The 12,955-nt window shown below is 45.7% G+C and overlaps 1 protein-coding gene across 5 annotated transcripts in view; it reads left to right on the forward strand.

Moving 5' to 3' along the window:
• The first annotated feature begins 1,861 nt into the window (after window positions 1-1,861).
• Window positions 1,862-12,955, forward strand: part of GAB3 (GRB2 associated binding protein 3) — a 510,223-nt gene continuing 499,129 nt past the window's right edge. For all 5 annotated transcript variants that reach the window (XM_029607883.1, XM_029607882.1, XM_029607885.1 and 2 more), the window contains exon 1: window positions 1,862-2,130. In XM_029607883.1, the coding sequence (XP_029463743.1) occupies window positions 2,059-2,130 (72 nt within the window). In that variant the 5' untranslated portion in view covers window positions 1,862-2,058. The remainder of the gene's footprint in view (window positions 2,131-12,955) is intronic.

A 12,955-nucleotide genomic window follows, 5' to 3' on the forward strand; every position in this document is an offset into this window, starting at 1 on the left:
TGGGGGGCGCTGTTGGACTGTTACGTGAATGGGGGGGAACGTTTTATTGTATTATAAGTATATTGTGGGGCTCGGGTCTTGTTAATAAACTGCGGCCTTTTATTATTCCAAAATTAAAGTGTCTGTTGATATTTGGGAACTAGGAAGGGGAGAGAGGGAGATGGGGTGGGAAAGGAATGAGCGAGTATTGCATCTCACAGTTATGTGCTAGCACTACTGCGCATGCTCCAAAGTTTTCTTCTAGATTCTTTGGAGCTATTGAAAAGTGGATTGGTTCATTGTCGGCACCGTTGGTGACATCACCCAGCACATGGGGCTGTTTTGTGTGCATCCACGGAGTACTCTCTCTCTCCCCGACCTCCCTGAATTGCACTATCGGTGATCTCACTGAGCGACTCCTTCCCTTTTCAGTCATGGCACCCGCATGTCAACCTACAGCACCCCATCCTATACTGGCACTCTAGGCAGCTGCCTAATATGTGCCACCAACCTTGTACCCACTGATTCTATTTTGAAACAGAAATCTAAGAACAGGAGCAACTGGGATTCACTCCTGCCCCTTAGATGGGGTAAGTGGTTGGATGGCTCAGGGAAGTCCAGAGCGGAGCACTGTGGATGGAGGCCTTTGGTTGTGGCACAAGGGATGGGGACAGAGCAGAGCTGATAGATTTTTATGGGGTTTTTTGTTGTTGTTTTCATTATAAAGAAACTAAACCTTAACTAAACCATAAAATAAAATGAAAAAATAACAAAAAAATGTTCAGTGCACACCCTTATTGAGAACTAATAAGTAAACGGTTAAGTTCACAGATCATGTCACTGATCACTTCGAATTTATCGAATATATGTAACTCTGAGACTTACCTTTACCTCCCTTGGTTGATAATTTCACCCATTAAACTATGACTCCTGTCACTATAAACAAGACTTTTTCGATAATTCTTGCTTTTTACAATATTACTTTCCTTTTTTACCTCGTTGACCAATCTGACAGACCCTGTTCAAAATGCTACAAGTTATTGCAACAAGTTTTTTTTTTAATCTGACTCAGTTACTGCTAAATGTTAAACTGTTAAATTTCTACTGTCAAATGTATTTGGTTGTTGTACATGTAAACCGGGGTGAAGGCACTTAGCCATACCTCGGTATAGAAAAACCTTTAAATAAAATAAATAAATAAACCAGTCAAAGCTCGTTGTCAGAAAAGCAAACACTTGGTGATATCCTCCTCCCTCTGCAGCTGCTGCTGCGGTCTTGAAGTCTTCTTGCTGCAACGGTTAAAGTCTTAAAAAAAAAAATCACCCCAAAACCCCCCCAGCAACTCTGAAGGCTAGTTACAGTCATTGTAGTTTGTAACCTAATGCAATTCCAAATGAGCAGGCATCCCACTGCAAGAGAATGCCAGCAAGAGCAGCAGTCCGGGGACTAGCAGCAGGTACCGAGGCGTCTTTCTGTTCCCGTCTCTCATGCTAGCCCTTGCAGGACACAGACCGCGGGATTTTGTGCTGCACTCCCCCCTCCTCCCCTTTTCCTGGCGCATAAACTCTCCCCACCCCCAGGGTGGGGACTTCTGGTGAGACAGACCAACACAATCAGAAGCTGGGACTGGGATTTGTCCTTGCCTTGGTCCTCCCAGCTTACGGCTGTTTTTTGTACATGTTTTCCTCCTTATTGTACTTCATGCATGGCAAGAGCGTGACTGCAGCTGAGGGGAGCAGCGCGGGCCGTGGTTGGGGGAGCGCGGCTTCCCTCCGCCGCCGCTGCAGCCCCAACACGTGTCCTGTTGTTTATGCCCCCAGCTCGCTGCCGTCACGTGCCAGCCTCTCTCGCCTCGTGTTTTTGGTTCGAGGAGGGGAGGGGAGGGGTAGGGGGGAGCCTGCTGTGGCAGTGATCTGTGTCACGACTTCCTCCTTTTTGGCACACACCAGCGTTGGAAAGCAGCTGGAGGAAGCCGATTGCTGCTTGCTGGTTTGGAAATCAGCGGGAACAAGCCTCAGCACTGGCGCTCCCGTTCCTTCGTTTGCTGCCGCTGTTGTTTTTAATCGGCGGGGGGAGGGAATGAGTGCGGGGGACGTGGTCTGCACCGGGTGGCTCATCAAATCGCCCCCTGAAAAGAAGCTGAAGAGATACGTAAGTACCGCTTTGTTGGCGGCCGGTCCGGTTGTTAACTTTCCTGGGAATGCGTCTGAGCTGGGGTTTTCCGAAAGTTCCCGGGATAGTTTAACGCTGCTGTCATTTGAAAGTGCTAAGGTCTTGTCATCCTCCTTGAGCTCTTACAGAAGTTATCTAAAAGAAACGATCCGCCCCAAACTCATAAGAACTGCTCAGTTATGCAGCAGTGTTCTACTGAACCGCACATCGGGTTCAGTTAATGTTCTGCAACAGAAAGAAAATGCATCTTTTATTTTCTGTTACAGTACTTTCTGGTGGCTTTTTTTTTCAGAACAGGTTTTATCTCTCCCACCTCCCCAGCAGTGCTCTATTATGCAGTTGTTTCTTAGCGAAAAGAAACGCCGTGGGGCGTTTGCATTTCATTTGAATATTCTTGATAATATGCTAAAGATAACTTTAATGCTGGCTGCTGAGTATCACAGCAACTGCAAACGTATAGTGTTATTTTTAGTAGTCTTATTAAGTGGCTAGTAAAGTTGAAACTATTCAGAGGTGCAACCTAGCGACCAAAACAAACCAGTATTTTTGGAAGCATGGGTAGAAAGGACATGTGCGTGTAGAGCGGCTTCTTGTTCTTGCTGTGTTTTTAAAGGGTGTGTGTTACAAACAAGGGAAACTATATCACTGCGGGCCTGCAAGGAAGACATTCCAGGCAGAAATGAGCGGAGACCTTATTTGCTATGAGCGACATTTAAGCTCTGCATCCATCTTGCGCTTCTTGGCTTGCACTTCGGCTTAGAACCTTTTATTCCGCTTTGCAGCTGCTTAAGGCCACTGGAACCGAGATGTGGGTTCAATTTATGCACTTTTTGCACACGCACGGGTAAACTTGACCCTAAAGTAAGGTTGCCACACCGTCTGGTCTCCTCCCAAAAGTTCAGTAGCTGTGCAAATGTTTTTCTTCATTTGTCATCTTTTGCTCTGCTGTTAGCATTTCTGGTTGCTGATGCTAGATTTTTGCCTGTCAGACGAGGAAACCCAGTCTTTCAGGAGAAGGAGAAAAAAAAGTCTTAGTGTTTTTGGTTTGGTGCAGTGGAGAGGAGAGGAGTCATTTACAATATCTGTTTCCATGTTTCTGAAAAGTTTTCATGAACGTAATTTTCTCTATTTTTTGCTATCTGCTACAAGCATATAAGTAAAATTTACTTTGCATTGTCTTTCAAAACTATTTTTGTTCTGTACTTCAAATTTCAACCTCACAACTTTTTATTTGTATGTTTTTAGTCCAAACATTTTGAACTGTACATTCTAATGACTTTTTTTTTAAATCAAAATGTAGTACAGCAGCAGTAACTAGCCAGATTTGTTCAGAATATCAGTTTGCTTCTCCCTTGGCTATATTGCTCTTTGGTTAGGTTTTAATCCTGCTTCTAATTTGTGTCTCAGATATTTTATTGCTCCTTTTTTTTTTTTTAAGAATACATGTTTTACTATTGCCTCCTTCCTTATCCCCATCTTTCCCCCTTCCCCCACATTCATTCTCAAAAAATACTTAAGTCCACTCTTCAGTTGTCAGGCTCTGTATTCCCATCATGGGGTTCTAATGAGGTTCAGTGCAGCAGGAAGCTGGTTCATGCAAATCCACTGTGATGGCCATGGTTAAGTAGGAGGTGCATTTTGAAATACTAATATTTCTTTGGGAAATTAATAATAAGAAAGAGGGCTGGGGGGTTTCCTAAATGATTTTGTTTCTCTAAACTGCCAGCGAAATTATTTGAGATTTTTTCCAGACCTGCTGCTTTTTGTGAGTTTTCAAATATTTTTTGATGTGAAATTATTTGAAGCTTTTAGCTGATTTCTGAGCATCTGCAGTGCATGCTGTAAATTATTCAACTGTGCTGTATGTTCAATAAATTGAATCTTTCCTATCCAGCTTATCTATAATTTAAGAAGAGGCTCAATCATTATCGATCTCATTTAGTAAGGCTTTGTGCTGATGAGCATTTGCTATGTAGGCTCGGACTTCTCTCTTTCCACCGTTTATGGAATGTGGGGGTATTTATTTTGTTTTTATCCACATTTTACCCTCTTTCATATATTTCTTCTCCCTCCACCCACCCTCAGATGGAATACAATACAAAACCTTATTGACCTTTGGGCTGGAGGGAGGTCTACAAGAGTAGGCTTTAGTGCTGCTTGTTGGTCCCTAGGAGGGGTCACCACAATAGCAGCAGCTGTGTTCTCTCCTTCCCAGATCTCAAGCGTTCTCCTCCCTGCTGCGCCCGAACCAAATAGGAGACTTGAATTTGGAGTCTGTTGCATACCATGGCTGAGACACAGGTCAGACTAAAACATGTGTCTTTGTTATGATGCAAGACACGTTTTTAGCATTTGGTTAACTGGTGAATGTTTGAAAATGATTTCATCGTATTTTCAAAAGTGAACATCTAGTCTGTGCATGGCACTCTAACTACTGCAGATCCTACTGGACCTCTGGTTTTCTCGTGCTTTTCTACTGCTAAGGATCATCTGACTTTACTTCAAGTCTCCTTGAATTCTGATAGTTTTGCCTCCACCACACTCTCTGGGGTGATGTTCAATGCATCCTCCTCCCTTTTGGTGATAAAATCCTTCCTTATGGTACTCCTTAGTTGTCAGCCGCATGTCATAGTCCTTTATTCTGAATTTACTTTCTGACAAAAATTGATTCTAGTCTTGCATGCTAGTGCACCTGTTGCAGACTTGGTACTATTTTTTTTTTTTTTTTTTTAATTTAAATTTTTATTGGCACATTGTATAATAAACAATACAGTATCAGTAATTGATGATAAAACAATTAAACATCGAACAATAAACTATCAAGTGAATACCTGAGTGCCGCAATTTTCTTTTTCCCCCCCTTCCACCCCCCCTTATTCCCTAGTAATCCCATTCCCTCCCTCCCCTGCTAATTAAGATCGCTACATGTACTGTGCGAATCGACACTACTAAGCCCATTACTCAGCACAACCAATTCTCTAGCCCATATTCCCCTGTGATCTACTCAAAACTACCTCAGACGACACCAGACCTGGATCAGTCCCCTATGAGCAGTAAGGTACCGCCCCTAAGACCCAGTGGCACCGCTCACTCACAAGTCTTTATACCAACGGAGGTATGGTTCCCAAATCAAGACATGTTTCTCCATCTTATCGAGATGTTGTGCCCGAAGATAATGCCAGCAGTGCATCTGCCAAAGTCTATGTGACATAGTGGTCACCGTCGGTACCCCAGTGGACCGCCACCAAGCCGCCACCTCCTGTCGTGCCGCACAAAGGGTATGATGAATTAAAGTCCGTTTCAGCGCATTCCAGGAGTCCGGGTATGCGGACAACAGGCACACTGCTGGTAGTAGTTCCAAGCGTGTATTCAGCATCTGGTATATCATAGCCTGTACCTGTCTCCAAAAAGGCACCAGCTGGGGACAGTTCCACCATACATGAATAAAAGTCCCCTCCTGTCCACATTGCCTCCAGCACTGCGCCCCTTGGGTGGGGTATATTTTATGTAACTTAACAGGTGTGAGATACCATCTGGTCAGCACTTTGTAATTGGTTTCCAGTATATTCGCCGAAATGGAATGTCGTAGCAAAAATCCAAAACATTGCTTCCATTGCGTAGCGGACCAATTGAGTTGTAGCTCCCCTTCCCATTCCCGTTGAAAGCGAGCTGGCGAACCCGCAATAGACCCCAGCCAACTGTAGATATTGGATATATTCCCCTTCAGTCCCGCAGATGCACCGCACATAGCTTCAAATGGCGTTTGTGCTCTAAGCACGTCATCCCGCTGGGATAAGTCCAACAGACAATGCCTTAGTTGTAGATAATAGTAAAACTCTGTCTCAGGTAGACCATATTGGATTTGTAAGTCCCGAAAAGTTCTCAGTTGTTTGTCCTTTATCAATTGTCCAAAATACCAGAGTCCCCATTTCCCCCAGCGATCCACCGGTCCGCCCGCACTAAGTACCCAATGATTAGATTTATATAAACCAATTGGCAACAGAGGGGAGACCAGGACCGACCCAGTTAGGCACACTCTAGACTTCCGCCATATCCGCAGTGTCACCTGCGTGAATGGGTTTACCGTGGTCTGGATCTTAGTTATCCTAGGCATACCCCACACTTGATGCGCTAATGGCACCCCGTCCCCCGTGTCTTGTTCGATTTTGGCCCATTGTTTCAGGTCCTTTCCCCCCACCCATTCCGGGATCACCCGTAATTGGGCAGCCTGATAGTACTTGCCAAAATCCGGAACCGCCAGTCCCCCCTCCTCCCGGGCTTTGTGGAGGACCTGTCTAGCAATGCGGGGTGGCCGCCTTTTCCAGATAAAGTGAAAGATCCTAGTGTGTAATCTTTTCAGAAAGGTAGTGGGTAATTCTATGGGCAGGGTCTGAAAAAAATAAAGCCAACGCGGGAGCACCGTCATTTTAATGGTGGCCACCCTCCCCAACCAAGAGAGCCGGTAGGGGCACCAAATCTCTAGATCCCTTGCTGTTTTCAACATCAAGGGGGCGTAATTTAAGGAGAACAACTGCGTCCAGTCTTCAGTGAGTGTGATACCTAGATATTTTAAGCCCTTGATAGACCATTTAAAAGGAAAATGGGCCTGGATGCTAAGTCTCTGAGCATCCGTAAGCGTAAGGTTCAATATTTCCGTCTTTGCCAAATTGACCTTGAATCCCGATATAGCACTAAAGCCCTCCATTTCCCGTACCAGTATGGGCAAAGTCAGCTGGGGGTATGCAATAGAAAATAAGATGTCATCGGCAAAGAGTGAGATCTTATACTGAACTCCCCCACTCGCTATACCTCTAATATCCTGATTTTGGCGCACCCTGGCCGCAAATGGTTCCATGAACAGCGCGAAAAGCAGCGGGGACAGGGGACACCCCTGTCTAGTGCCTCGACCCAAGGCAAAGCTGGGAGAGTAAGAGCCATTAATTTTGATGCAAGCCTTGGGAGACAAGTACATTGCTGCAATCCAGGCCCGAAAATTGTCCCCTATCCCCACCTTCCGCAGCACTCCAAACAGGAAATCCCAGTCTACCCTATCGAATGCCTTTTCGGCATCAACTCCTATTAACACAGCCGGAATGTTATACTTTTGCGCCGTCCATATTAAGTTGACCACTTTTCTAATATTGTCTCCGGCTTGTCTGCCCGGGATGAACCCCGCTTGATCCGGGTGTATCAACTCCGGGATCACCATATTCAGTCTATGGGCCAAGACCTTAGCCAGTATCTTCAGGTCCAAATTCAGGAGGGAGATGGGTCTATATGACCCACACACTGACTTATCCTTCCCTGGCTTAGGGATCACCGTGATACCAGCAAGCTCCATAGTAGTAGGCAAAACATGGGTTGTGAGCATATCATTGTAAACTACCTGTAACCGTGGGATCAACAGATCTTTAAATTTCTTATAAAAAAGGCCCGTAAAGCCATCTAAACCGGGTGCTTTAAAGGGTTTGAGGTCATTTATAGCATCAGAAATCTCCCCCTTAGTGATATGCATATCTAAAATTCGGGATTGGGCGGCTGTTAAAGTGGGCATCTGGGACTCTTGCAAATAGGTCTCAATTCGCTCCGGTCGGACAGGAGGCCCTGCCGAATAGAGCTCCGTATAATATTGGGCAAACCGTTTCCGGATGCCCTCATTATCCAATATACAGGTTCCCTTGGAGTCTTTAATTTGAAAGATCGTGCTCTGGGTGATCTGTTGTTTTAACTGTCTGGCCAGAAAGCGTCCCGGCCTATTCCCTTCTAGAAAGCGGAACCCTCTATTCTTATCCAGCTTATCCAATATTTCACTGTCCAGTAAAATACGTAATTCATTTCTCTTTTTATCTAAATCTCGTAATGTACGCCACCCTCCACATTGTTTATGTTTCTTTTCCAAGGTCTCTATAGCCCTGAGCAACTCCTCCCTCGTCTTCCTATTCTCTTTCTGTTTGGCCGCTGCTCTGGCGATGAGCTTTCCCCGTATTACAGCCTTAAAACAATCCCAGACCATCCGGGAGGACACCTCGCCATCGTCATTAAATTCAAAATACTCCTGGATATCATGGGAAAGTGATTCACAGAAATGAGAATCTGCTAATAAACCATTATTCAATCGCCAGTATTTAGTCCCAATTACCTCCTGCACCAAACAAAAGGTGCCCTGTACCTGTGCATGGTCAGACCATATTATATTGCCAATTGTAGCCTCCCGACATCCCTGGTTCCAAAGCTTACTCCCCAACCACATATCTATACGCGAGTATGTTCCATGCACTCTGGAATAAAAGGAGTAATCCCTTCCCCGTGGGTGTTGTTGACGCCAGATATCTACGAGACCCCAGTGGGTCATCACCAGTTTGAGTCTGGCCCTATGCTCTTTACTCCCTCCCCCTGGCCACTGACTGTGATCTAATTGAGGATTTAAAATAGTATTAAAGTCGCCTCCCATCAGCAGGGACCCTTGAATGAACCCGTCAAGGGCTTGTTCCATTTGGGTGAAAAAAGCCCCTTGATTTTGATTGGGAGCATAGATATTAAGCAAAGTTACCAGGATATTATCAAGTTTAGCCACCACAGCAAGGTATCTTCCCTGCTGATCTTTTTTACGGTCCAGAATTTCCACCTTAAGGGATTTAGCAAACAGAATACCCACCCCTCCTGTCTTTTTCCCTTCCCCATTAGATGCCAATAAGATAGTGGGAAACTCCTTATTCCGGAGTAATTTCTCATCCTTTCTCCGCAGGTGTGTTTCCTGCACAAAATAAATGGAGGCTCTCTGCGCCTTCGCATCTTTAAATAGCAACTGGCGTTTCCTCGGATGATTCAGGCCTTTAACATTTAGGGAAATAAACCGTAAATCAGCCATATTCAGATAAGAAAAAGAAGAACTGGCTGTGCTCTATCCTACCCTCCTCTGTGTCATCCGCACCTCTTACCACCTTCTGAAATGATTTGTACATTTGTGCCTCATATCCCCCGCCATATCCCTCCCTCCCCTCCCCCCAACCACCATCCCCATCCATTCTTAATGAGGTGTGCATCCTCACCTCCAACAAAAGGGAGAAAGAACATCAACCCGTGTAGCATATATGAAACATCATGTTATCAACTTAAATTACAACTGCTGTTTAGAAACTTCCCTCACCCTGTCCCGACCCCCTCCCACTCCAATTCCATCATTTTCTCTATGTGGTCATACTCTTCCCCCAGTCTGCGCGGGAAATAGTTGGGCAAGATCCATACCCGCTGGTTACCCAGTGTGCCCTCCGCAGCAGGGGCACCCCCCATAGAACTCACTCCCTGCCCGAGCTTAGCAGCTCAAGTCTCCTGGAGCAATCACTCTGCAGGGGTCCCAGATCCTTCCATAGCACCATCCTGCCTGCGTAGGCGCTTTCCTCCTTTACCCGCTCGTTGCCACCGGGGTCCCAGCCCTGGTCTTCCTGCTGGTTTTCCTACTTCCGATCCTTTTGGCTCGATGCCCCGCTGTCGCAGGAACTTTTCCGCATCCCCTGGCTGCCGCGCCACACAGGTGTCTCCACTCACGGTAAACAAAATGCCAAACGGGTATAGCCATCGGTAGCGCACATTTTCAGCCCGCAATGAATCTGTGATAGCTTTCATCTCCCTGCGCTTCTGCAGGGTCAGGGAAGAGAGGTCATTGAATATCTGTATCGTCTCCCCCCGCCACTGTATCTGGCGGAGCGTGCGTGCCTTAGCCATAATAAGCTCTTTTACTGCAAAAGTGTGCAGACAGGCAATAATATCTCTAGGTTTGTTGTTAGCGGGCTTACCTAGGGTACGATGCGCTCTTTCAATTGCTATAGTCCGTGTATAGGGTTCCTGGGCTTCCATGCTGAGCACCGCTTTACAGATTGCCTGCACCAGTTCTACATAGTCCGTGTTCCCCTCTTGTTCTGGGATCCCCCTAATTCGTATGTTGCAGCGCCGCTGTCTGTTCTCTAAATCCTCCAGTTTGTTAATCAGCTCTTCCCGGTCGTGCTGGAGAGCCTGAATTTCTTTAGAATGCTGCATGATAATGATGGCCTGTTCGTCGGTGCTTTGCTCCACCACGTGGATTCTTTCGCCCAGATCTTCCACCTCAGTCCGCAGCGCCCCGATGCTTTCTTTAATTTCTGCCTTCAGGGTTTGGATGATCTCTTTCTTTACCTCTTGCAGCCAGGTTCTTATTTCATGCCCGTCTGCGCTAGTGCTGCCGCTGGCCTCCGTTAGCGATCCCCCTGCTCGCGCCGTGCCGTCCGCCATTTTGCCTTCCTCCTCCCCCGGCTCCGTCGATGTTCTCGCGGCCGTGCCTCCATAAGAGAACTCTGAGAGGTCAACATTCTTGCGCCGCGTAGCCATGCTGCTTACCCGCGTCAGGGATCGTCTCGGGGCAGTGGTGCGAGTTGTTTCGCTATATTTTATCGCATTTTTTCCCCGCAGCTACACGGAGCTCGGAGACTACCCGTCCATGCGCCTCGGGTGACGTCACTTCCTCCAGACTTGGTACTATTTTGATAGTCCTTTGGCGTGCCATTCTACTTCCAGAGATATGCCCTCCAAAACTGGGCAGAGTGCTCAAGATAAGGTCTCACCAGTCATCTCACCAGTCATAATGTGTTAGAAAGTATCACCATATAGGAGGGTCAATGTAATAAGACCCGCAGCAAAATAGGCGCTAGTTATGCGCGCAGGTTTTGATCCACGGCTAAAGCTGGTGCCTCCGTGGGATGTAAAAAAAAATTATGCTAATTATTTGCACGCAGAAATCCGCGCACACATGAAGAAATGCGTATACCTAAGCGCAGCAAGGCCCTATGTAATAAGCAGCCGCATCTGCATATAAAAGCCACACTGATAATATATGCATAAAAGCAAGTGAGCAAATGGGTCTCTCTATTCAGTGAAAGTATGACTCTGGAATGCATTTTTAATATTTCGAATAACTGTGTGCTTCAGAAAACATGGAAAATATTTTCATGGTTGCTCGGGCACGGAGATTGGTGCTTAGTTGGGCGTGAGTCAGGATGCTCGGGCGCCCAGAAAGGTGCCTAGCTAATCATGAATCTAGCTGGAGCAGCTCCTCACGATCACTCCTCTCTGCCTGCTCCCTCCAGATTCTCTCTCTTCTGCCACCTGCCAAACCTTCTGCTGCTGTCATCCTTTGAGGAAGCCAGAGGATGTACCACAGCATCTGGAACAGCTGGACACAATCTGAAATCTCCATCATCGAAATCACACCAGAGCTGCATGGACACACAACCACATCACACCAATGCATGCAATGAAATAAAATAGTCCCCCGAGACAGCGCTGTCACATAACTCGTGCCCCACATTAAAAAGCCTGCACTAGTATTAGCGCAGCTCCCTGCATTGCCCATCCTCAGATAATCGCCTTCTTTGCATGCCTCATGCAGAAAAAAACACAGGTCAGTAAGAACATAAGAACATAAGAAAATACCATACTGGGTCAGACCAAGGGTCCATCAAGCCCAGCATCCTGTTTCCAACAGTGGCCAATCCAGGCCATAAGAACCTGGCAAGTACCCAAAAAACTAAGTCTATTCCATGTAACCATTGCTAATGGCAGTGGCTATTCTCTAAGTGAACTTAATAGCAGGTAATGGACTTCTCCTCCAAGAACTTATCCAATCCTTTTTTAAACACAGCTACACTAACTGCACTAACCACATTCTCTGGCAACAAATTCCAGAGTTTAATTGTGCGTTGAGTAAAAAAGAACTTTCTCCGATTAGTTTTAAATGTGCCCCATGCTAACTTCATGGAGTGCCCCCTAGTCTTTCTACTATCCGAAAGAGTAAATAACCGATTCACATCTACCCGTTCTAGACCTCTCATGATTTTAAACACCTCTATCATATCCCCCCTCAGTCGTCTCCTCTCCAAGCTGAAAAGTCCTAACCTCTTTAGTCTTTCCTCATAGGGGAGTTGTTCCATTCCCCTTATCATTTTGGTAGCCCTTCTCTGTACCTTCTCCATCGCAATTATATCTTTTTTGAGATGCGGCGACCAGAATTGTACACAGTATTCAAGGTGAGGTCTCACCATGGAGCGATACAGAGGCATTATGACATTTTCCGTTTTATTCAGCATTCCTTTCTAATAATTCCCAACATTCTGTTTGCTTTTTGACTGCCGCAGCACACTGCAACCGACGATTTCAATGTGTTATCCACTATGACACCTGGATCTCTTTCTTGGGTTGTAGCACCTAATATGGAACCCAACATTGTGTAATTATAGCATGGGTTATTTTTCCCTATATGCATCACCTTGCACTTATCCATATTAAATTTCATCTGCCATTTGGATGCCCAATTTTCCAGTCTCACAAGGTCTTCCTGCAATTTATCACAATCTGCTTGTGATTTAACTACTCTGAACAATTTTGTGTCATCTGCAAATTTGATTATCTCACTCGTCGTATTTCTTTCCAGATCATTTATAAATATATTGAACAGTAAGGGTCCCAATACAGATCCCTGAGGCACTCCACTGTCCACTCCCTTCCACTGAGAAAATTGCCCATTTAATCCTACTCTCTGTTTCCTGTCTTTTAGCCAGTTTGCAATCCACGAAAGGACATCGCCACCTATCCCATGACTTTTTACTTTTCCTAGAAGCCTCTCATGAGGAACTTTGTCAAACGCCTTCTGAAAATCCAAGTATACTATATCTACCGGTTCACCTTTATCCACATGTTTATTAACTCCTTCAAAAAAGTGAAGCAGATTTGTGAGGCAAGACTTGCCCTGGGTAAAGCCATGCTGACTTTGTTCCAT

Source organism: Rhinatrema bivittatum, chromosome 6, assembly GCF_901001135.1.
Source record: "Rhinatrema bivittatum chromosome 6, aRhiBiv1.1, whole genome shotgun sequence".
In the NCBI taxonomy this organism is placed as follows: Eukaryota; Metazoa; Chordata; class Amphibia; order Gymnophiona; family Rhinatrematidae; genus Rhinatrema; species Rhinatrema bivittatum.